This window comes from Schistocerca americana, chromosome 2 (genome assembly GCF_021461395.2).
Source record: "Schistocerca americana isolate TAMUIC-IGC-003095 chromosome 2, iqSchAmer2.1, whole genome shotgun sequence".
Classification (NCBI taxonomy): Eukaryota; Metazoa; Arthropoda; class Insecta; order Orthoptera; family Acrididae; genus Schistocerca; species Schistocerca americana.
Genome location: NC_060120.1, coordinates 32,956,204 through 32,982,892, shown reverse-complemented (window position 1 = coordinate 32,982,892; position 26,689 = coordinate 32,956,204). Strand labels below are relative to the sequence as shown.

At 42.5% G+C, this 26,689-nt stretch overlaps 1 protein-coding gene across 4 annotated transcripts in view; it reads left to right on the top strand.

Moving 5' to 3' along the window:
* Positions 1-10,540, top strand: part of LOC124592612 (protein CLEC16A homolog) — a 248,311-nt gene extending 237,771 nt beyond the window's left edge. For 2 of the 4 annotated variants that reach the window (XM_047131854.1, XM_047131853.1), the window contains one exon: positions 8,050-10,540. In XM_047131854.1, coding sequence (XP_046987810.1) covers positions 8,050-8,418 — 369 coding nt within the window. In that variant the 3' untranslated portion in view covers positions 8,419-10,540. The remainder of the gene's footprint in view (positions 1-8,049) is intronic. The other 2 variants (XR_006977591.1, XM_047131855.1) reach the window with 2 other exon arrangements.
* The last annotated feature ends 16,149 nt before the right edge of the window (positions 10,541-26,689 follow it).

Here is a 26,689-nt window from a genome sequence, read left to right as displayed (position 1 = left end):
ATTCATACACACTAGCAAGCACATCTTATGCACACATGACCGCTAACTCCAGCATCTCGGGCCAGAATGCAACCATCACGTGGGATACAAGCAGCAACCTGGAGGGGCAGGGAAAGGGAAGGGATAGTAGTGTATGGGTGGGGAGAGAGACAAACACTGTCTGGTGGAGAAGGCAGGGAGTAGAATGACAACTGGGCCAGCATCAAGAGGTTGTGGGGCAGGGAGATGGGGGGAAAAAAAGGAGCAAAAACTAGGAGTAGAGAAAGGAAGGTGAATGCATTGGCAGAGGGTGGCAAATAAACAGGGTGGAAAATGAGAATGTGGAGGAGATGATTGGACAGGAGTTGGAAACTGTTGGGTGGAGGGTATGGGGGCAGTAGTTACCGTAGGTTGAGGCCGGAATAGTTACGGGAGCTGAGAATGTGTTGTAAGGCTAGCTCCCACCTGTGCAGTTCAGAAAAGCTGTTGGTGGAGGGAAGGATCCGTATGGCTCAGTTATTGAAGCAACCATTAAAATGAGGTGTGTTACGTTCAGCTCTGTGTTGTGCCACATGGTGTCTACTTTGCTCTTGGCCACAGTTTGACAGTGGCCATTCATTCTGGTGGACAGCTGGTTGGTATTGATATCAATATAAAAAGCTGTAAAATGATTTCAGCAGAGTGTGTAAATAACATGCCTGCTATCACAGGTGGCCTGGCCCCTGATGGGTTTGGATAAAACTGTAGATGGATTTGGCAAGTTTTGCACCCAGGTTGTCCACAGGGAGCATTCCAGACACCACCTCCATGAGGTGTCCAACTTGTTGACATCGGACTACTGCCTCAGGGTACCACTGTCCAACCCCTATTCTACCCACACTGTTCCTCCTCATCCACCCCTCATAGCAGCTAATCCATACCTAGCTGATCTTTCCAATTTGTCACATCCCCAATACTCCCTACCAGTTCTCCATGAAATCCAGAGGAAAAACATCCCTGTAGCACTGTTGTTAACCTGTCCAGCAAATCCCACAGCTCCACAGAAGTTTCAGTCCTATCCAAAGGCCTCACCTTTAGTTGTACACCCAGATTTAACCGTGCTGGACTTGTCAAAGACCTACTATCCTTCTCCTGCTCTCCTCCTCCTGATTTCTGCGATGGAAGCACTTATTTGCTGCCAATCCCTCCAACCAAAACCACCCTAATTCCAACATTGAACTCTGCCTCTTCTAGTTCATACCACCATCCAGCTGTGATCCTCCCACCTAACCACCTGCTGTTCACTTTGCACAAATTTCTTACCTTCAACTTAGTCTCACTGTCTTTCCCCATGTCTCTTCCTCAGAACGTCAACCTTTCAGTAGAACAAAGAACAGCCATACACTACCTCTAAACAAATTGTGACCTAATCATCCTACCTATAGACAAAGGCTCCACCACTATTGTTACGAATCACAGTGACTACCTAGCAGAAGGCCTCTGCCAATTGACTGAATCCTCCACCTATAAACTCTGCCCGTGTTATCCCATCACAGAAGCCCATCTCAACCATCAGTCCCTGCTTAATGTCTGAGGCCCATCCCAGAACATCTCTCCTGAATCCATTTCCCTTCTCACCTTTAGGCCACCCCCCACACCCACCTTCAACATGCTCCCCAAAATCTACAAACCCAACAATCCTGGACACCCCATTATGGCTGGTTGTTGTGCCCCCACTGAAAGAATTTCTGCCCTCAGTGACTAACACCTCCAACCAATTTCCTGTAACCTAGCCTTCCACATCAAAGACACCAACCATTTCCTTCACCAGCTCTCCACCAACCCCATCCCTTTACCTCCTCAATCCCCACTTGCCATTGTTGACATCACTTCCTTAGACAGAAATATCCCAAATGTCCATGGTCTATTTGAACACTATCTTTCCCAATGTCCTTCAGTCTCCACACTCACTACCTCATTCCTCATGCACCTTACTAACTTTATCCTCACCCACACCTACTTCTCCTTTGAAGGAAAGATACATAGACAAATCTGTGTCATAGTCATGGGCACTTGCATGGCACTCTGCTATGCCAACCTTTATATGGGCCAGATAGAGGAGACCTTCCTAGCCTACCAGACTGCCAAACCCCTAGTCTGGTTCAGGTTCATTAACAATATCTTTGTGATATGAACTCGGGGCCAAGACAGCCTATCTTCAATTCTTTACAACCTCAACACCTTCACGCTGTCCTCCTCAAACCAGGGTGCCACCTTCCTAGATGCTGACCCCCTCTCTGATGGCTCCATCCATACCTCTGTCCACATTAAACCCACCAACCACCAACAGTATCTGCATTTTGACAGCTGCCAACCCTTTCACGCCAAAAATCCCTCCCATACAACCTGGCCACCCAGGGATGGTGTATCTACAGTGACAAAACTCCCTTGCTCAGTATGCTGAGTGTCTCACCAAGGCCTTCACAGACAGGCACTATTTCACAGACCTAGTCCACAAACAGATCTCCTTGTGCCATTTACCCTCACACCCCCAATCCTCCCACCAACCCCAAGAGCGAGCCACATCCCAGAATGGAGCAACTGAACCACATCCTTTGCCAGGTCTTTGATTATCTATCATGACCTGAAATGAGGAACATTCTACCCAAGATACTTCCCATCCCTGCTAAAGTGATGTTCTGTCACCCACACAACCTCCACCACATCCTAGTCCATCCCTATGCCACTCCCAGACCCAACCCCTTGCCACAAGGATCATGTCTCTGAGAGAAACTCAGTCGCAAAACCTGCCCAATCCACCTACCCAACACCTGTCCTGTCCTGTCCTGTCCTGTCCTGTCCTGTCCTCTCCTCTCCTCTCCTGTCACAGGTTTATCCTACCCCAATCAGGGGCCAGGCCACCTGTGAAAGCAGGCATGTCATTTATGAGCTCTGCTGCAGTCACTGTACAGCTTTATATTGGTCTGACTATCAACCAGCTGTCCACCAGGATGAACGGCCCCCGCCAAGCTGTGGCCAGGAGCAAAGTAGACTGCCATGTGGCACAACATGGAGCTGAATGTAACACACCTCATTTCAAAGGCTGCTTCACTAACCGAGCCATCTGAATCCTTCCCTCCACCAACTGCGCAGGTGGGAGCTAGCCTTACAACACATTCTCCGCTTATGTAATTATTCTGACCTCAACCTATGGTGACTACTGTCCCCACACCCTCCACCCAACAGTTTCCAACTCTTCTGTCCTGTCATCTCCTCCACATTGTCATCTCCCACCCTGCTTATTTGCCACCGTCTGCCAAAGCATCTACTTGTCTTTCCCCACTCCTCCTTCTTTGCCCCTTTTTTCCCCCCACTCCCTGCCTCAAAACTGTCTGACACTGGACCTATTGGCATCCTAGTCCCTGCCCACTCCACCAGACAGCTTTCATCTTTCTCTGCACCCATACCCTATCTTTTCCCTGCCCCCTCCAGAGTGCTGCTTGGATCCCACATGATAATTGTGTTCTGGCCCGAAATGCTTGTGTTGGCGGTGCTTGCTTGTGCATATGAATGGTGTGTGTGTGTGTGTGTGTGTGTGTGTGTGTGTGTGTGTGTGTGTGTGTCGGTGCTTGCTTGTGCATATGAACGGTTGTGTGTGTGTGTGTGTGTGTGTGTGTGTGTGTGTGTGTGTGTTTTACTGATGAAGGTTGTGACCGAAAGCTTTGTGGAAATGTCTTTTAATTGTGCCTGTCTGCAACCTAACATCTCTTCTTTATGGCTAGTAGCAATTTGTCTTTTTTTCCTACTTTGTTGATATGTTTTGTTGTTTAGTTTACAAAATGCAAGCCCCCAACAGTAGATTGCATATACTTATCCAGTGGTTGATGGTGTTCACTGTTGCAAGTCCATGGATACATTTTATGTTTGAGGTGATTTGTCTTTATAAATAACAAATAAAATTTTATGGTAATGTTACTTAGTATTATCCATTACTAAAACAGATATTAAAATTACTTCAATGAACAGATTGGGCATAAGTTGTGTGTATTTCACTTGGTGATCAGTTTTGATGTCTTAAGATGTGAATTTTTTAATTTCATGGGCTTTATACATCAGATTTTTAATTTTTTTGTCTTGTTGGTAGACATGCTTTTGATGTATTTTTTAGCTGTTTTGAATGTTTAGTTTATTATTGAAAGTCAGAAAGGTTATAAACGTATTTGACTGCTTGGTGAATTTTTACATTCAAAAAAGGGGGTAAAAGAATTTGCATTAAATTTTGCTTGAAAAATGGTGTAAAGTTAAGCATTGCATTAGAAATGTTGATGGAAGAAGTAAAGAAAATTATTCTGGAAAATCACCATCAGAGTGGTTGCTGATGGTGTCAACATATCCTTTGGCTCATGCCAAGCAATTTTTTCAGATGTTTGGAGCATGAATTGTGTAGCAGCCACATTTGTGCAGAATGTCACTCAGAAATTGCTTAATGAAGTCAACAATGATCCAGAACTTCTAAAGCAGGTTATAACAGGTGAAACCAAGGCCAAGTTCTAAAGCAGGTTATAACGGGTGAAACCAAGGCCAAGTTGTCCCAATGGGAACTGCATGAAGAACCAAGACCGAAAATAATTCAACAAGTTTGATCACATTTGAAAGTTCTCCTCACTGTGTTCTTTGATTTCAATGGGATAGTGCATCATGAGTTCCTGCCTTATGGTCATACGGTCAATAAGGAATACTACCAGGAAGTTACATGCTGTTTGTGTGAAGCAATCCAAAGAAAACGACCAAAATTGCGTCAAAACCACTCATGGAAATTGCATCACGACAATTCTCTCACTCACACTTCAATGTTTATTCTTGATTTTTTTTTTTGCCAAAAAACAATACTGTTATATTGCCTCAGCCACTGTATTCACCAGTAATGGCCCCCTGTGACTGTTTACTATTTGTGAGGCTGAAGAGCACCGTAAAATGACATCGTTTTGCCACCATTGACGAGATAAAAACAGGACCACTGAAGGAGCTGAACACCATAATGAAAAGTAAGTTCCAGTCATGCTTACAAGACTGGAAAAAGCACTATCACAATCGTATTATGTCTGAGAGGGACTACTTTGAAGGGTACAAAGTTTATGTTGATCAATAAATAAAGATTCTTTAAGAGGAATTCCCATTACTTATTGATCACACCTTGTATAGGACCATCGTAAGACCGTATTTTTACTTCTTGGTGACAGCAGGAGCTGAGAGCAGGCAACTCTGAATAGGTGTATTCTTTGTGTTCTATGTTGTAATGTACACGGAATGCCTAAAACCATGCAGAAACAAAAATCACTAGAAAAATACCAAAATAAAAATGAAATAAAATGTTACTGTAGTGTGTATGAAACAGTTCTGTTTGATCAATGGTTACGAAACTGTAATATTAATTAAAACATCATGTTTTAATGAAATACATAGAAAGAAGGATCCTTTATTGTATGATTATATGATAGCGGAACAAACACTGGTAGCAGCTACTTCTATAAAATATCTGGGAGTATGCATACGGAACGATTTGAAGTGGAATGATCATATAAAATTAATTGTTGGAAAGGTGGGTGCCAGGTTGAGATTCATTGGGAGAGTCCTTAGAAAATGTAGTCCATCAACAAAGGAGGTGGCTTACAAAACACTCGTTCAAACTATACTTGAGTATTGCTTGTCAGTGTGGGATCCGTACCAGGTTGGATTGACAGAGGAGATAGAAAAGATCCAAAGAAGAGCAGCGCATTTCGTTACAGGGTTATTTGGTAAGCTTGATAGTGTTATGGAGATGTTTAGCAAACTCAAGTGGCAGACTCTGCATGAGAGGCGCTCTGCATCGCGGTGTAGCTTGCTGTCCAGGTTTCGAGAGGGTGCGTTTCTGGATGAGGTATCGAATATATTGCTTCCCCCTACTTATACCTCCCAAGGAGATCATGAATGTAAAATTAGAGAGATTCGAGTGCGCACGGAGGCTTTCCGGGAGTCGTTCTTCCCACGCACCATACGCGACTGGAACAGGAAAGGAAGGTAATGATAGCGGCACATAAAGTGCCCTCCGCCACACACCGTTGGGTGGCTTGCAGAGTATAAATGTAGATGTAATGAAATTTAGGTATCAGAATTGGAGTATTTTGACCTCATGCTTTGATTGAAGTACATAAATTGCTTCAGAAAGCTTTTACAAAAAAAAGAAAGTCAAAATTAATATGAGCAGTGCACCTACATCAGGCTTTGCAGGATTAGTAGACGAAAGCTGTTGCTGACAAAAACTACTTTGCACTGAGAATAAGAGATGATTCTGACTGTCAATAATGTTAGTAAATCTGAGTATAATTTCTGAAAGAGAAACCAAATATGAGCACGTGAACCACACAGAGAACGCAGGTAAAGTAGATATGAGCAAAAAGATCAATGTGGAAGGGGATGGATGATTTCAAGCAGTTTCATATAGTGGCCAAACGTATTTGTTATGTTACATTGGAACCTACTTTTACTATGTAAAATTTTAGGTTATAGTTTACGAAGGAGTTGTCTTCTGTAACAATCAATTTGGAATACCTTCGCTGAGTGTAGTCAACCTCGGATTTTAAAAAGTGTGGCAAGTGCAATAGAATTACATCAGACATCTACCAGACAGATTAATTTATGTTGTGATGAGACCTGCATGGTACGATCAAAAAGTAGTAGGACTGATTTTATTACAAATAATTTATTGCACATATCAGTAAAAGCCTTTAATATATCAGTAAAAAACCTTAATAATCTTCGAAGTAGGAACCTTGTGCTTCGACACACTGAGTGGAATGTGTCTGACAATCCACAAACACCTTCTGGAAGTCACTGGCAGAAAGCTGTTGAGAGTCTTTGTTACAGCCACTTGGATGTCTTCGACAACAGTCAAAAAAATTGTCCCTCGGTGATGTTCATGTCCCGTTTCAGGTGAAGAAAGAGGAAGAAGCCCAATGGAGCCACATCTGGGCTCTAGATGGGGTGAGGCAACATGACAAGTTCGTACTGAGCCACCTACTCTTGCACTAACAGCGCGGTGTGGAGCTTCCAAGAACGGGCAATGTGTGGTTGCACGTGGTTGACCCATTTTCACAACCTGTTGAGCACTTTTGTATAAAACTGGACATTCACAGTTTGCGCAGGAGAAACAAATACTTTGTGGATGATGTCATGAAGCTAAAAAAGATCAGAAGCATGGTTGTGTCCATGGATTTGCTCATCCGGACCTTCTTTGGATGAAGAGATGTGTTAGTCTGCCATTTCAAACTTTGGTGTTTCATCTGTGGGTCATACTGCAAACACCAGGTTTCATCTCCTGTAACCACATTTTCTCAAACACAGTTCAGAATTTCTCTGGAAATTTGCACATGATTCACATTTTCTTCATCAGTCCAGATACTTGGCACAAACTTTGCACAAATTTTTCTGATCGGACTCCAGAAGTTGTTTCACTTTTGTCAGATTTTTGTTGGCCCTTCATGTTGGCAGGTGATCGGTGCATTGGTCACCCACGATGAGCTCTACCCCCATCCTGGAACAACTTGTGCCACTCAGGGACACTTGAGAGACTCATGGCAACATACATGTAGGCATGCTTGAGCATATCGAAGGTTTCCATGATGGTTTTTTCAAGTCTGAATCAAACCTTCATGACATAGCACCAATCAAGATTCCATTCCATGCTGCATGTAATGACACTGCTTCACAGTGGTTCATGAGAAGCAGTGTGCTCACCCTCCAAAGACCTGCACACAACTACAGAGAGTCACATTCAGTTTGCGAAGGTTGCCCTCACCATGCTCATCCAGTCAACCTCCCCTCCGTTGGTTTGTCTGTCCTACAGAACATCAGGCCTACAACTTTTCGATTGTGCCCTGTAGAGTACTTCAATTAGTTTAGCAGTAGCTTTTATTATGGCAGACAACAGAAGTGGTAGCATAACAGTATGATTAATTAATTGACAAGCAAACTTCGTAATTTTCTTATTTGGGAGTAACAAACCACCACATTTACTGTAACCTCTAATTTCTTACTAATCATTCTAATTTACAGAAAACTGGTAGAGGCACCAATGGTGTTGCAGGAACATCTGGGAGCATAAATCCACCAGTGAAGATGAGGCACAAACCTTTACATCATAGAGATGCAATGTTTAGACCACCAATGACCCCTTCTCCAGTACCACAGCAAGATTCATCTGAAACTGCAGCAGAAACGACGACACCAGTTGCTAGTGACAGTACTGTTACAGCTCCACTGCCATCGACCTCCCAGCCATCGTCGACACCACCGCCTCCAACACCACCTCCACAACCACCTCCTGTTAGTTCAGAGGAAACTTCTTTCACTCAGGTGCCTGATGGTACACAGTCAGAAGAAAAGAAACTTCGTAGAAAGAAAGGCATGGTTGAAACTGTATGAAACAAGACAAAGGATATGTGTCATAACATATCATTATCTCATGAAGTGCAATGCAGATTTGACAATATGTGCAGTGTTATGTTGACAGTACAGAAATGGCGCAGAATGGTGGCATTTGTTACTAAGCTCATGGAATTTCACTTCTCCAGTGCCACAATTACAGTCAGATACAGTGTGAGTGTTAAGTGCAAGTCATCACAGTTAGTATATGTCAATGCACACTTCTTACATACTTTTAACAAGATTACTGGAAATTTTTTGTTACTGTGTTTTGTCATTATTTGTATGCTAGAGACATACTTGAATGAAGTCTTCACTTCAGCAATTATTGGGTCACCACTTCAAACTGATTAATCACTTACTTTCACACTTTTGCATTGGAACAACTCAAAATAACATGAAACATGAAATGTCATCAGTTGTGCAGAAATTGGTAGACGTATGTGATAACATTTAGTGTCAGAGGTATAGAAATCATACTTTCATATGACACAGACGTTATAAGAGGTTTTCACTGACACAAATTAGTTACGAAGCATTGTGGATTGCGTCCTCTTTTCTCTCTCTCTCTCTCTCTCTCTCTCTCTCTCTCTCTCTCTCTCTCTCTCTCTCTCTCTCTCTCTTTTATGCATCACTGTGTAAGTGATAACAAGACAAAATTTCCAGGGGGAAACTAGATTGTCGTTGGTGGTATATAATGCTTTGGTCATAAATCTTATGTGCACAAAAAGGCTCCCAATAATGGTTTTTCATTGCCTGTGAATATGAACGTGGTGTTGAACATTCATTTATAGTGGCACTATATTATTTTTGCTCTTACATCAGCTTATTAATATTTATTTATAGTAATACACCAAAGTATTCAGAGCAGACAATTAGGATTTGTTAGTCATGGTGCATACAGCACAGTTACTGCTTTAGTAATAATATGGGTGAAATCTGAGCATGTAACTAGATTTAAAGAGGTAATAGAAGAGAGTTCAATAACCTAATAATATTTCATTATCTTGAAATATTTTATAGAAATATTGTATTACAAGTGATGGACACTCTTTTGGCACCTGAGTGATGCATTAAACCCTCAACATATGTGAATCTATAGATAATAAATAATATAATATTTTGAAGAATATTACAGACTACAATCATAAATATACACATTTCATGTGGAAGGAAAAACAGGCCAGCCAAAACAAGAAATGTGGGAGAAAATTTCTGTGTTAATGAAAGACTACATATATACTGATGTTTTACAGTCTCCTCCCTTTTTGAGTATATATGCTGTGCTAAAAAAAAAAAAAAAAAAAAAAAACACGCATTTCAGTAGAGACCAACTTCATTCAACATTACAGGCACAGTTCGCAGCGGTATTGTACTGCTTTGAAATGTTACATCTTAGAGATCGCACAGCAGAATTTGTGTGTTTGTGTAATATTTTTCATAAATATTGTATTATTTTGATCTTGGTAAAAGTTTGTGTTTTAGAGCTTTTTGTATCACTTGTGTGCATTCTGAATGAAAACTCATTTTGTTTTGAAGGAGGTCAGAGCTTGGCCTCGTGCCTGTTGATACAGTTTAGCTGAAGTGCAAATGGAATTCAAGTAGATCACATGTTTCACAAAAATAGAATGAGGTCTATATACTAAATGTGCTGTTATTAAGTTTCATTCTGTGGACATTACTTACTTATTCACATGCTGCATAACTGATGCATATCTTGCACATCACTCATTTCATACCCTTGCAAGCAATTGCTTGTGATTGAATGTATGTTTTAATGTAGTTCAGTTTATATGAGCTGAGCTTCCATTGCCAAAGGTACAAAGATAACATACTCATTAACTATCCTAAACACATTTTTAGTAAACCCAATTTGCATTTGTAAGAATATTAAAAAAATTTGCACCTGTTTTTTATGATGTGTCTGCTGCCTCTTTTATTATATTTTTTGCTGTGAATAACATGAAAAAGAGCAGCAGCATGCAAACAAAGGTTGTGGTTTAAACAGTTGTGAGTATAAATTGTAAATATTTATTTTGTTTGTAGAAAGACTTCTTGACTGCAGCTATCTTGTAAATACATTGTAACAAAAGATAATAAATATCAATACTGCTGTTGTTAACTTGTGTTTCTAGGTAAATTTCATAGTGAACCTGTTCACTTTTGATGAAAAAAAAAATTGTGACTTCCAGCCACATTTTAGTCCTCATTGCAAGTCAGATCATATCATTTACTCAAGTTACATCATAAGTGCATCATTTCTGTGAATCACTAGAAGTAGAACAAGATACTTAATTCAAAATTGACATAGAAAGCCTGCAATGGACATTGAAGTAAATAGTGTAGAAATGTGAAGGATTATCTTAAAATTTCCAAATGTATAGGCCAAATTCATAGAAATGTTGTTATATTTTGACAGTGAACTGTTCTCCATTATCTATTGATCTTATGCACAAGAGATATGGCATACATATGTGATATACACAAACACAGCCACAACAAAGATAAAAGGGGCTTGCACATCTGGTTACATAATGGAACTGAGGGGAACTATCCCTACCTAACTTAATAAAATAAACAAAAAAACTTAGCAGGAATTGAGGGCATGAGAAGGGCACATTGGGTGCTGCACCATGAATAAAGTTCACAGGGTGTTAAGAAAACAGCAGGTTTACAAATAATTAAATTAAAACATGGAGCACTGAACGATCTCAAAAGTTAACAGTTCTTAGTGAAAGTCACTTGCTGATATAAAACTAAATAAAAGAGCAGCTTGGCAAGAATAGCATCCTTTATCCTGACTCACCTGAAAAATAAATGTCCCACACATGTTCCACAAGTGTGTAGGGCACAGAACAATGTCACTACCTCATCACCAATATGTAGCAGCACAAACATGATTTTTGTTGATACGAGGTGCAGAATCGAACATTCCTCATGGGAGGAATGACCAGGGCAAGATCCAAAAGAAAGGAACATACTTATCACACGACCATGTGGCTGTACGGGCAGGGCTTAAAACTTGGCTGGTACCCCACTGGCACAAATGCTTCCTGATCAGAGGGAATGCCTAGCAGCAAAAAGCTCTATTTTACCTGCTGAGCTGCAGTGCAGGGATAAAAGTGGTGGGACACAGGTGAATCTCAATATTGTGCGACAAACATCTGGATACAAAATGCATTGCCACATGGCAGTCTGACACAGTGTGGGCATGGGGCCAAAATCCACTGTTATCACCACAAAGGGAAGATCCAGACTAAGGACGAGTTTAGGGTGGCAGAAGCCTAGCTGGGTCTGGAGCTGTTGTCTGGATCCCAGTAGTCATAGAATCTAATAGACAAGTGTCCAGTCACACTGCAGAATCCAGAACTGTTGATGGAAGTAACTGCATTAAGAAAGAAACTTGCTGCACCAGCAGACGTCTGTAGCGAGCTAAGCAAATATAGAATGGGGCCGGACTGCCAATATTTATCTGTGACAAAGAGCCACCACAATACCACTAGTATGGAAACCCTGAATCATTTTCCACTACTATACCTCTATTTGCTGTGTGATGAACACTGTTGTGGATTGCATCGAAATTTAAGCAAACACTAGACTGATTTAGTACATTGCTCGGAAATAATCTGCTGTATGAGCTTGTTACATTCTGCATAGTGGAGATTTGCACAGGCTCTTTCACAATGCTGTTGCAGGTGGTGACCCAAGTAACCGACTCCGTTCATTGATGACCACTGACAAAACCATATTCTTTGAGAGCAAATTGCAGACCTTTTTCTCATGCATCGTTTCTCAACCAAAACGCCCCGTAAACAGTATACATCAGAAGTTACTGAGAATGTTTTATGTAAGAAGCATCCTCTGCATGTCATTGTCCTATGACACTCTATGACAACCGGAATCATATCGATACAAGTCTGTATGCCTATTTTTTAAACAGAATATATATGAGAGAGAGAGAGAGAGAGAGAGAGAGAGAGAGAGACTGGTCCACTGTCTTTTGGATACAAAAGTTGAGGTAAGGTAACTGTCTAATCCTCTCAGTTTGCGTAATGGTGGTAATAACAGAATGGAAGGAATTAGGCTCGCCAAGGAAATTTCATTACATAATCTGTCTGTGTACTGAACTATAAGTATATTGTATCTGAAGCAGCAGACAGATTTTAGTATCGCTAAGCTGAGTGTGATTGCCCAAAACAAATGAGACTTCCCGTACTCGTCACATGACTCATTAAGCAGAACTTATATGCAAATCTGTATATATTTAAAGAGATTTACCATGCCTTGTTTTTAGCTTAGATATGATTGACAACAAAAACACATTTAATCGTAATGATATTGCGTCATAACTGGGTTCCAAGATCAGACAGAACTGAAGCTACTCCAATCAAGAAACTTGACAAAAGTTTATGTGTAACATCACGTGTAGCATAAAATAGGTTTGGCAAGATCACTAAATGATTTGATGATAGTATGTCAGTTGTTTTGAGATGCATAAGGATGGGACCACTTTCTGTTACATCATCAGCTGCTTACCATGCTACTATTTACTGTCAAAGGTATTATAAAATGTTATGGAATACACATTGTGTATGAGGTTCATTCAAATAAAACCTGGTCAGTCTGTCTGCCTTTGCCTTAACAGGTAAGGTGACACTAAGTAACTGCTGGTATGGTGGCACCATCTATTGGTAGAGAGACTGACATGTGTGCACCGTTTGATGTTGCATAGTGCCAATGTGGTTTCACGCCGAAGAGAAGGTGGTCACACAAGTTATCATCCACTACCAAACATGAAGGCAAGTGAGCAGGAACAACGAGGGGTGGCGGAGGGAGTTGGAGGCCGTGAAATGTATCGATGGATGAAGGCTGTGTACGGTGCATACAGTCTGAGTCATTGTGGAATACACAACACTTGAATGCAATTGCACGGCGCAAACGATTCCTTGAGGTGTGCAAGTCACTGGAAGACGATGCTCATCCTGGACAGGTTCATCGTGTCATCACACTGGAAATGGTTGCAAAAGTGAATGCTTTAGTTTTGGACAACCATAGAATCACCGTGGACGAGATCCATTGGTTACAGGATATTAGGGTGGGCACTGCCCACATCATAATACATCAACACTTAAACTTTTGAAATATCTGTGCGCAATGGGCTCCCCACCAATGGACCGCCGAACAGTGCAATACTCAAATGGCGCTGTCTTTGAGTCATCTGCAACATTATCATGAGGAGGAATACAGCTGTGTGTTGCATATTGTCACAGTTGATGAAACATGGTGTCACCATTTTGAACGGGAAATCAAGTGTCAGAACAAGCAGTGAAAACATGCGACTTCACCACCTCCAAAGAAATCGGTCCTGATAAGGTCATGATGGCCTTCTTTTTTGACCACAAGGCCCCACTGCTAGTCGAGTTCCTGGAACAGGGAACCACCATCATTGTTTAGCGTTATCAAGTCACTTTACAGAACCTTAGACGAGCCACCAAGTCGAAAACCGGAGGCATGCTGTCCAATGGTGTTATCCTCCTACATTATAATGCCCACCCAAACACGGCCAATACGGTGAAGAATACATTGCAGCAGTTTTGGTGGGAAATGCTGGAACATCCACCATAACAGTCCCGTCTTTTCACCATGTGACTTTCATGTGTTTGGACCTCTAAAACGAGCTATTCGCAGACGTCAATCTGCAATGGATGACAAAGTGTGTGACTGGGTCCAGGCCTGGATCCGACAGCAGCCTACTAGCTTCAAGGATGGAATCGACTGGCTAGTGTCACAATGGGATAAATGTGCCAACAGTTTTGGCGACTATTTTTGAGTATGTGTACTGTGTATAACTGCATTTTTGAGTTAATAAGATCATTACTGTTACTTTACACTAGTAACCAGATTTCATTTGATGCCCCTTATACTATGCTACCTGACAAGAATATTGAAACATCCACAAGGGGAGGAGGAAACGAAATGAAACTTCACAGGTTGAGGGGGAATTTGATGTTGTTTCAGTGATTACACAATTGAGTGAAATTTACAAAGAATTTGGGAGTATGAGCCCACTTATTGGAACGACTTTGCATTTCCTCTGGCCTGGTTACAAGCACATTCTTTCCAGGTTGTCATAAAGCCACTGTATCCTCGTATGTATCCTCGTATAAGGCAAGCTAACCCACAACTGTTGTAACTGGTTCTTGGTATGCTGGATATTGCCACTGGAACTGTTTTAATGACTGAGCTGGCCCCACACATTTTCAGGAACACATCTGGGGATCTTGCTGGCCACGGGAGTATCTCAGCATCTTGCACACAATTAATAGAGACATATGCCACTTGTGGATGAGAATTGTCCTGTTGAAAAACAGCACCATAATGCTGTCACATGAGAGGTAACACGTGAGGACACTTTGTGTCCATGATGTACCATTGTACTGTCCGTCAGTCGCTACCAGCCATGACCTGAAATAATAAACAATGGATCCCCACACCCGGATGCCTGGAGTAAATTTGCTGTGCCTCTCCAATGCATTGGATGAATGGGAGCTTTCCCCCATCCCCATGTGACCACCATACTCGCAGATGAAGGTCATCTAGTGTAGTGCCGAACTGAAATTTATTGCTAACACCATGCATCAGCAGTCCAAGCTTCCCAGAAACGGTAGCACTGCTATTGCAGCCAGTTGTGTTGTGGTGTTCATAGCAGCGTACATACAGGACACTATTCCTCAAGTCCAGCTGCTGCTAGTCTCCGATCAATAGTCAAGGTGATGCTGAATGTTTCAGGGAGTCCACTACTTGTTTGTGGATGTCAGGCAGAGATATGCAGGGGTTACAATGTGCTTCATGCACTATACAGTGATCCCTTCCGGAGATCTGATGTGGTCGGCCAGACCCTTGACAATTATACCTGCCATTATGTTCCCATGCAATAACATCAAGCTTCTGTCATATGTGAATTCTCCCCAAATCTGTGCACTGTACAATTTGACCTGACAGGCAATTGGAGATCCTTAAAGAAACCTCTTTCAAACTCTGCCAGTTTCTGATAATACTGTCTCTCAGGAGTATGCAGCATCTCTGTGGTCTTCCGAGTGATCACTCAGCATCTAACACCTGCCATTCCTAGTACCAGCATTAAACATGAACAACACGAATGACTCAGTGACTGTTTTAATTGTCTTAGTGTCACTATGCTACAACAAGGGCCAGAGTTTGAATATTACACAGTTCCTCCTGCATGGGCAAATGGAGCAAATCAGTTGGTTCTTGTTGCATTTGATGTGGTATATGGTGGGTCTTTAAGGGGTTTCTTGGGACATCATTGGTTCGTGGTTGGTACCTTAGAACCCCCCACCCGAAAGCTTTTTTTCATATCAAAACTGAGCTATGGATTCCAACATGGCTACACTCGGCAAATAGCTGAAATTTTTGTGATACATTCCTAAGATCCCAGTATTCAAAAACCTTGAAAATTTTATTGATATCTTCACCTGTTTCTGAGATACAGAAGTTTGATGTTACACTACCAGTACCTGAAAAATATGCACATAAAATGTGTGTCTCGAAAATATAGTTTATAAATTGATATAGCACAGAGAAATATGATTGAAAGTGTTTCTGTTATGCTCAGAAGTGTTCTGGGAAGCCCATGTTGTTGTACTGAAACACATCCAAAATTTTTGTGCTTGTGAAATCTGGTCTGAGGCATAAAATTAGTTTTGCGTTAGTTCACATTCACACACATAAACTATCAAAATTTTACTTACTGTAATGTTCTTTTCATATAAGTGAAATACCTTGCTGTGGCAGGGAAAAGAAGGTAACCAGCTGGAAAATGCTCCTATTGGAGCTCAAAGATTGTTTAAAAGCCTCTGGCTGAAAAGCTGGGTACAAGACACCAGCTATCTGATTCAGCCTTCCTCAACACCTTTAAAAATGTATTCAAAAATTTTGACATGTGAACGTATTCACATTTTTTCATGCTGTGAGAGAAGGCAATGGTGGCATTAGGAAAGACATTGGAAAGTAATAAATACTGGAAGATAGTAGACAGTGGCTGTGTTACAGACAGAGTGAAGGAGACGATGGCAGTGTGAGAGAAAGAGAGGGATGCGGTGACAGTGGACCATGGTTGACAGTGACTGAACAGTGCTAGGAGACAGTGCCAATGGGAGAGGAATAAATACACTCCTGGAAATGGAAAAAAGAACACATTGACACCAGTGTGTCAGACCCACCATACTTGCTCCGGACACTGCGAGAGGGCTGTACAAGCAATGATCACACGCACGGCATAGCGGACACACCAGGAACCGCGGTGTTGGCCGGCGAATGGCGCTAGCTGCGCAGCATTTGTGCACCGCCGCCGTCAGTGTCAGCCAGTTTGCCGTGGCATACGGAGCTCCATCGCAGTCTTTAACACTGGTAGCATGCCGCGACAGCGTGGACGTGAACCGTATGTGCAGTTGACGGACTTTGAGCGAGGGCGTATAGTGGGCATGCGGGAGGCCGGGTGGACGTACCGCCGAATTGCTCAACACGTGGGGCGTGAGGTCTCCACAGTACATCGATGTTGTCGCCAGTGGTCGGCGGAAGGTGCACGCGCCTGTCGACCTGGGACCGGACCACAGCGACACACGGATGCACGCCAAGACCGTAGGATCCTACGCAGTGCCGTAGGGGACCGCATCGCCACTTCCCAGCAAATTAGGGACACTGTTGCTCCTGGGGTATCGGCGAGGAGCATTCGCAACCGTCTCCATGAAGCTGGGCTACGGTCCCGCACACCGTTAGGCCGTCTTCCGCTCACGCCCCAACATCGTGCAGCCCGCCTCCAGTGGTGTCGCGACAGGCGTGAATGGAGGGACGAATGGAGACGTGTCGTCTTCAGCGATGAGAGTCGCTTCTGCCTTGGCGCCAATGATGGTCGTATGCGTGTTTGGCGCCGTGCAGGTGAGTGCCACAATCAGGACTGCATACGACCGAGGCACACAGGGCCAACACCCGGCATCATGGTGTGGGGAGCGATCTCCTACACTGGCCGTGCACCACTGGTGATCGTCGAGGGGACACTGAATAGTGCACAGTACATCCAAACTGTCATCGAACCCATCGTTCTACCATTCCTAGACCGGCAAGGGAACTTGCTGTTCCAACAGGACAATGCACGTCCGCATGTATCCCGTGCCACCCAACATGCTCTAGAAGGTGTAAGTCAACTACCCTGGCCAGCAAGATCTCCGAATCTGTCCCCCATTGAGCATGTTTGGGACTGGATGAAGCGTCGTCTCACGCGGTCTGCACGTCCAGCACGAACGCTGGTCCAACTGAGGCGCCAGGTGGAAATGGCATGGCAAGCCGTTCCACAGGACTACATCCAGCATCTCTACAATCGTCTCCATGGGAGAATAGCAGCCTGCATTGCTGCGAAAGGTGGATATACACTGTACTAGTGCCGACATTGTGCATGCTCTGTTGCCTGTGTCTATGTGCCTGTGGTTCTGTCAGTGTGATCATGTGATGTATCTGACCCCAGGAATGTGTCAATAAAGTTTCCCCTTCCTGGGACAATGAATTCATGGTGTTCTTATTTCAATTTCCAGGAGTGTAGATGGAGAAAGTGGAAGTGGGAGAGAGTCAGTTGTAATGAGAAACAGTCTATGATGGTGATGAGGAAGAGAGAGATAGTGACAGTGAGAAGAGACAGTAGCAGTGGGAATGAGTGAATGAGATAGTAGCAGTAAGAGAAATCAAGAGGGAGACAGTGAGAGTAGATGGTAGTTGTAGGACAGAATGATGAAGACTGTGACTATGAGACAGGTGACAGAGACAGAGACACACAAAGAGATGATGATAATGAGTTGGGCTGAAAGAGAGTGAGAATTGACAAGTGGGAGTGGGTGGGTATGTGACTTACAGCAGTGAACTGCTTGGCGTCAGTAAGTTACGGTTAGGGGAGCTATTGGCTGTGAGAAGTGAGCTGCACATTAATAAGTGCACAAATATGTTCACATGCCAAGAGTTTTGTGAACATTTTTAAAGGTGCTGAGAAAGGTAGAATGAGGCAGCTGGTACCCCAATGTTCAGTCAGTCTTTTAAAAGGACCATATTGACTTTTTATGTGTTCAGATAGTAGCTTTTTTCCGCTGGTAATAATGTATTCAAACCAGATAATTAGCTTTCACTGGCTGAATTGTACTTATGACAGTGTGAAAAGCAGCAGATGAGGATGAGGAGGTAAATCCCGGCAGTCTCATTATTTTTTGTGTCAAAGTGTGACTGATGTGCATGGTGAGGGGAGGTATACATATTATGTACAAGCTACCACATCCATGCTGTATCTCAATTAAATCAGTCATCTGATGGTGGTGATACTGTGAATTTTATTTTGGTAGCCTCATAACAAACATAATCTAAATCATTTGATTCAGTTACAGGCGACGTGTCAAAAATTTGTAGTTAAATTTCACTACAAAGGCATAACATATGCTAATAATAGTGTCCTAATAATAATAGAGTTTTGTTATAGAGGGAAAAGACTTAATACTAAGAATGATCTCGCACAAATTATTAGTTCATCCACTGTGAAATAGTAACATTTTGCTACAGTCTTCTGCAGCTTTATTTTTAGATAATCTCACTTCATTTTAAGTATGTTTCAGGGTATTAATTTAATATGTATGTTCATCTCCATACACTGTGGAGACTGTGTAACTTGTCTGATGATGGGAAACATAAAATTATCTTTGTTTATTGTATTGCATGCATGACTAAAATGCTTCTCCTTAATTAATTTTCGTCTGCTATGCAAGAAAAATATAATTTTGTAAATTTATTGGTAGGAAATAATTAGGATTTGTAGTTTCCGAAATAATTAGTGACCAAATTCTGTTGCCGTGCAGCACACATGTATCTGACAACATACTTAATGACGATTCAAAATAACTATGATTTTATGGTTTTTTGCACTCATGTCAGTAGCATTTGCTCATGTTTGATTTCTAAAATCAAAACTGTTTAATTGATAGGAAGTCAACATTATTATGCATGGTTAACTTCGTGTCCACATTTAGTTCTAGGGATTTGATGGTGTCAGCATTTCCCATACTTTAATTGTTATGCTTAGTTGTAAACTGTAGATATTTTTAATGCTCATTTATGAAACATACGTTATAGGTTTTTGCAATCCTCAGCTTCAATGCATTTAATTGGATCCAGTTCCGCAGAGTGTCAAATGTGCACAGTAGTGCTTGAAATTTTTCTGAATTATCAGCTCCTATTAAAACAGAAGTATTGCCTGCAAACAGAACTGATGGGGAATTTATATTTAAGGGTAAGTCATCTACACTGAATAGGAATAGCATTACCCTTAAAATGGAACCTTTGGGTATGCCATGTGATACTGTACTTTGTTTAGAATAATAATTCATACATTTGGAGTGACAGTTATATTCTATTTTCTGTTCCATAGAAATGATGTAAGCCATTGCAGACCATTCCTCAAAATCTGATTTTTACCCAATTTGTTGATAAGCAAGGCTTGGTTTACTGAGGAATGGCTTTTTAAGATCTCAGAAAATGCATGCATCCTTTGACCTCGTGCTTCATGTACCTTTTCAATATAACTTTTCTCTGCATCCCTAGTGTTGTATCCCTGTTGGAAATCGAACCACATGTCTAGACTAATATAATTTTGTACAGTAAAATTTTGAAAAAGAATTGCAGCTAATTTCTCCAACACTTTAGACAGGATAAGAACAGTGGGGGTGCTATTATGTAAAGTACTGCTTTGATCACTTACGTGAGTATCCCATCCTACCTAGCAGAGATTTGACACATCCTTTATGAAAACTTTTTTTAATTTGTGAGATAGTCAGCTTCTTGCTGAAGTCCATGGGAATTTATCTTTCTCTGCTACATCAGCATCTGTCACTATGAATTCATTGAAACCAAAACAGTCCTTGAACACACATTTCTTTTATTCAGTTCAATAAACAGTTCTTGATCATAATGATGGTCATCAGATTGGTCTGCTACCTTAAACTTATTAAAACAACAAAATAAAATTGCTTTGATTCTTTTAGTAAGTTTAAGGAGACTGCTCAATTTGATTACATCTACATGGTTAGCCTGCAAATCACAATTAAGTGCCTAGCGTAGGGTCCATCGAGCCACCTTCACAATAATTCTGTGTTATTCCGCTCTTGGACAGCACACAGAAAAAATGAACACCTATGTCTTTCTGTGCAAGCTCTGATTTCCCTTAGTTTATTATGATGATAGTTTCTCACTCTGTACGTCAGTTTCAACAAAATATTTTCTCGTTTGGAGAAGAAAGATGACCATTGAAATTTTGTGAGAAGATCCTGCCACAATGAGAAACACCTTTGTTTTAATGATGTCCACCCCAAACCCTGTATCATGTCCATGACACTTTCTCCTCTATTTCCCAATAACACAAAATGTGCTGCCCTTCTTTGAACTTTCTCAATGCACTCCATAAATCCTATCTGGTAAGGATCCCACTCTGCACAACCATACTCAAAAAGAGGACGGACAGGTGTGGTGTGGCCAGTCTCTTTAGTAGAACTGTTGCATTTTCAAAGTGTTCTCCCAATAAAAACAGTCTTTGGTTCACTTCCCCACATTTACAATGTGTTCTTTCCAATTTAAGTTGTTCGTAATTGTAATTCCAAGGTTTTTAGTTGAATTTATGTCATTTAGATTTGATTGCTTTATTGAGTAATTGAAGTTTAACAGATTCCTTTTAGCACCCATGTGGATAGCCTCACCCTTTTCTTTATTAAGAGCCAGTTGCCAATTTTCACACCACACAGATATCTTATCTAAATCATTTTGCAATTGGTTTTGATCTTATAATGCATTCAGCAGACAATAACCAACAGCATAATCTCCAGACAGTCTAAGACAGCTGCTTAGATTGTCTCCTAAATCATTTATATAGATAAGGAACAACACTACCTTGGGGAATGCCAGAAATCACTTCTTATTTACTCGGTGACTTTCTGTCAATTACTACGAGCTATGACCTCCCTCATAGCAAATCATGAATCCAGTCACACATTCTGTAAATCTAGAAATATGGAATCAATTTGAAATCCTTTGTCGATAGCACTCGACATTTCATGTGTTTGAACACAATATATGTTCCAAAATCCTACTGCATATTGACATTAATTATATGCATCTGTAATTTAGTGGATTACGCATACTGCCTTTCTCAGTTATTGGTGTGACCTGTGCAGCTTTGCAGTCTTGTGGTACAGATATTTCCTCGAGTAACTGGTTGTATATGATTGCTAAGCATGGAGCTATTGCTTCAGCATACTCTGATAGGAACTGAATTGGTATAAAATTTGGACTGGAAGACTTGCTTTCATTAAGTGATTTAAGTTGCTTCACTACTTCAAGGATATCTAATTCTAAGTTACTCGTGTTGGCAGCTGTTCTTGAATTGGATTGTGAATTTCAGAAAGCTGTGTTGAGTAACTCTGCTTCAGCAGCACTCTCATTGATAGTATTTCTATTGATATCACACAGAGAATATATTGATTGTGTCTTGCCACATGCATACTTTACTTATGACAAGAATCTCTTTGGCTCATCTGCCAGCTTACTAAATTTAGAGCTTCAGTAAAAGATTGCCAGTCTTGGGGGTTTTGTGTTCGTTTGAATTTGGCATTTTTTGTTGTTGTTGTTTCTGCAACAATGTTCTGACCTGTTTTGTGTACCATGGGGTATCAGCCCCGTAGTTTGTTAATTTATTTGATATAAATGTCTCAGTTGCTGTTCATACTATTTCTTTGAATTCAAGCCACATCTGGTCTGTATCTGCTTTTTTGAATACATATATTTTTCATTTATTTTTGATGGATTTAGAGTTATGGTTCTCAGTGCCACTACGACAACACTGTGTACACTAATCCATGTATCCAATTTGATGCTCATCATTAGGTCAGTATTATTGGTTGCTAAGAGGTCATTATGATCAAAACCAGTTATTGAACTGAATAAAAGAAGTCTGCATTAAAAGTCTGTTTTGGTTTCCATGTATTCTCAAATACTGGATTGCTGTTAGCTTCTAGGTGCCCATGTTGCTTGCCCCTTGTCAACCTTTGCTAAATTTGTGAATTCATTTAAACACACTGATATTTTCACACCACATGCAGATGACATTTAATATTCAGAATTCCATCTGGGAGAACACTTGAGAGTTACCTGAATGTCAAATACACCAAGAAAGTCTTAAATAATGTTATACAAAATTCTGTCTAGAACATTGAAGTAAAGACATATGGGATGGAAGTGAGAAGTACAAGGATGTGCTGAAAAGTAATTCTTCTGAATCTTGTATGCGAAAACTCTTAGAGTTTTTAAGTAAAGCAAACACTGTTAACATTGTACATCTCTATTTTTCATGTGTCCATATGTATTTCTCATTGTAGTCAACCTAGTGACAAACAAATTTTTCGCAACTAGAGACCAATTTGTTGATACTGTCACTGTATATTGTCACTGACAAATGTTTGACTTTGTTGACAGAGCCTCAACCTCACCTCTGCTTGCACTGCTTTGCCACTGTCAAAGTGAAGACTTCGAATATGTTTTTTAAGAATGAGATAAGAATTCCACTCTGCAGCGGAGTGTGCGCTGATATGAAACTTCCTGGCAGATTAAAACTGTGTGCTGGACCGAGACTCGAACTTGGGACCTTTGCCTTTTGCAGGCAAGTGCTCTACCAACTGAGCTACCCAAGCACGACTCACGCCACGTCCTCACAGCTTTAGTTCTGCCAGTACCTCGTCTCCTACCTTCCAAACTTTACAGAAGCTCTCCGCGAACCTTGCAGAACTAGCACTCCTGAAAAAAAGGATATTGCAAAGGCATGGCAACTACAGTAATGTTGTATTGCCTTGTGGTTATAATGTATCATTTCAGAGGAATAATGCATATCCCGACGTCTTGTGAATGACCACGATAAAATGGAAGTATGGTAGGTAAAAGGACAGATATTGTGTGGGATTGTTACTTTATTATCCTGTGGTGAGTAATGCCAAGCAATGACACACGTCTTCAAGATAGGACGTTATTGCTGCAACTTGCAAGAGGAAATACTTGCGTGTACGTGAGTATAGAAGTTCTGGGGATCGCTGATCTGCTTTGAAGAGGTGCACAAGTCCTCGGATGACATATACATTATTTTGATGGCAGTTATTACAAGACAAATGAAATGTCCTTTTAATATTCATTCTGTGTTGAGTATATCTGTTGGGAACATTATGATTGACAGAAGCTGTTGATGTGATGTGTGGTTGATTGACTGATCTATTGCTGTGATGTCAATATGTGGTTTATTAATGTAGGTAGATGTTCTATGTCATTGAAAAGAAGTGAGAATTGTGATGTTGAGTTCGTTAACAGCAATAACAGTGTAGTTAGACAAGATGTCCGACACAGCCTTTCAAGAGCTCATCACCAAGAATGTAGCCATTCAATTGCTCATTGCCAAGAATATAGAAAGGTAATGGAGAAACTGTGTTCAATTAGGCAATGTCCAACAGAGCACCTCTGTTGTGTCTAGACAAGACAGCCTAGACACAATGAGAGGAAGCCGAAAGGCACGCGCTAAGCTAAAGTTGGATGGCGTGAGGTCTGAAACAGGATACGTAATGAATGGTATAAAGAAAAGTACGTAGCTCCTGGAATACTTAACTTTAATCCATCCCTTTGGTACATCTGGAGATTGTGGCGATACAAGTGAGACTCCATAGATACATGCAATGTTACTAATGGCGCCTTGCTAGGTCGTAGCCATGGACTTAGCTGAAGGCTATTCTAACTATCTGCTCGGCAAAGGAGCGAGGCTTCGACAGTGTAGTCGCTAGCTACGTCGTCCGTACAACTGGTGCGAGTGCTATTCCGTATCTCGAGACCTGCCTTGTGGTGGCGCTCGGTCTGCGATCACACAGTGGCGACACGCGGATCCGACATGTACTAATGGACCGCGGCCGATTTAAAACTACCACCTAGCAAGTGTGGTGTCTGGCGGTGACACCACATTCCTCCCCCGCAAATCGGCGAACGGTCGTGTTATAAGGCTTCCGCCCGCCGTGGGGAGGACCCCATGTTGACGTATGCGATGAGGTGGGGAGCCTAACAACAGGCGAGGCTGTGCCACCCGCACCCGGCCATTCGGTCCGAGGGGAGCTAGGAAACACCTGAAAACCTAGTCCAGGGTGCACGTCAACATGCGGTGTATGCGCCCGTAAAGAGACAGGAGGGGCCGAAGGGTCGACCTCCATTGCGTCGGGGTAGCCAACGCGCCATGACGTCATGTGGTCCGGAGTGGGCAAGAGTTTCATGGCGGAGGACAGCTGGTCACGGGAAGCGATCGGCGGCGTGTGACCCAGGGAGGCGCTTGGCGGCTGCAGCGAGGCGTCCACCTCGGGCGGCGCCGGCGGGAGAACAGGCGGTGGCGGCGGTGGAGGTGACGGCGGCGCGTTGCCATGGGGCAAAATGGAAGGCATCGTCGGTAACACCTAGGGATGAGGCGAGCCAGTAGATGGGTCCCCAGGGCGCTGACCGGACGGCACTGTCGCTGAAAGCAGACGGGGAGCGGCAGAACCCGTGCGACGACAGAGGTGCAGCTGATTGAGATGCCGACGCACCTCACCAGAGGCCCCCAAAACCAAATACATCGCGCGGCCGAGGCAGCGAAGAATGCGCCCTGCGAGCCAACGCCGTGAACCTCGATAGTTGCGACAGAATACAACGTCGCCTGGAGCAAAAGCAGAAGTCTGCCACTGCACAGGAACCTGATGCGGCGGGTGCAGCAAAGACATCAAGGTTCGATGAGGATGACCGTGGAGCAACTCAGCCGGCGAGCGACCATCTCGGGGCTGAGACCGATACGATGACAAAAAGAGCAACAACGCGTCCTCCCGAGAATGCGACTCTCTCAACTTCAACATCTGCGACTTGAAAGTCCGGACCAATCGTTCAGCGGCACCATTTGACTGAGGCGAAAACGGCGCGGATGTCAGATGTTGAATACCATTGGCCTGGCAGAATGACTGAAATTCTGCGGACATGAATTGTGGGCCATTGTCGGAAACAATAGTCTGCGGAAGACCTTCAATGCAAAAGATAGCAGACAACGCTTGGATGGTGGCAGTTGACGTCATGGAAGACATCCGGACAACAAAAGGAAAATTACTGAAGGCATCTACCAGAACCAACCATTGAGCATTCCATAATGGACCAGCAAAATCGATGTGCAAGCGTTGCCAAGGGGAAGTGGCCTTTGGCCATGCAAAGACTTTCCGCGGCGGTGCGGATTGTTGTTCGGCACACGCCATGCAAGAAGAACACATATTCGTAATCGCAGCATCGATTCCGAACCAAGTACAGTGCTGACGAGCAAGTTGTTTCGTTCGCACTATACCCCAATGTCCTTGGTGAAGAAGCCGTAAAACAGAGGACTGTAACGAACGTGGGACCATGACTCTGGACCGATCATTATCAGAACGCAACAACAAAACACCACGTCGAACAAAAAGTCTCTCCTTGTGAGCAAAAAAATCGGCGAACCAACGGATCCTCGATCCAAGACTTTGACAAAGGCCATTGCGTAGCAACAAAACGCAAAACGGTAGCAAGGACAGGGTCAGCAGCTGTGGCTGTAGCTACACGACGCAAATCAATCGGAAACGATTCGACCACTTCATCAGTTTCCGAATCAATGAACATGCAAGCAAGTTCGGAAGAATCGAATGCTCTATCCTCAGCAACAGGCAAACAGGACAACGCATCGGCGTTTCCGTGCTTAGCAGTGGACCGATACAAGATATCGTAGCGGTACTGCGAGAGGAAAATAGACCAGCGAATGAATTTCTGCGCTGTACGCGGAGGTACAGGCTTGGTCGGATGAAAAAGCGATGTCAAAGGTTTGTGGTCTGTGATGATGGTAAAGTGACGACCATACAAGAAATCATGAAACTTTGTAACACCAAAGACAAGAGCCAAAGCTTCTTCCTCTATCTGCGAGTAATTTCTTTGCACAGACAAGAGCAATTTGGACGCAAAGGCAATAGGGCGATCATGCGAACCATCTCTGTGCGCAAGCACAGCACCGATCCCGAAATCCGATGCATCTACCATCAACAAAAGGGGTTTCTGGGGATCGAATGGCGTAAGGCAAGTATTTGAAAGCAACGCCGATTTCAACTGGCGAAAAGCGCGTTCG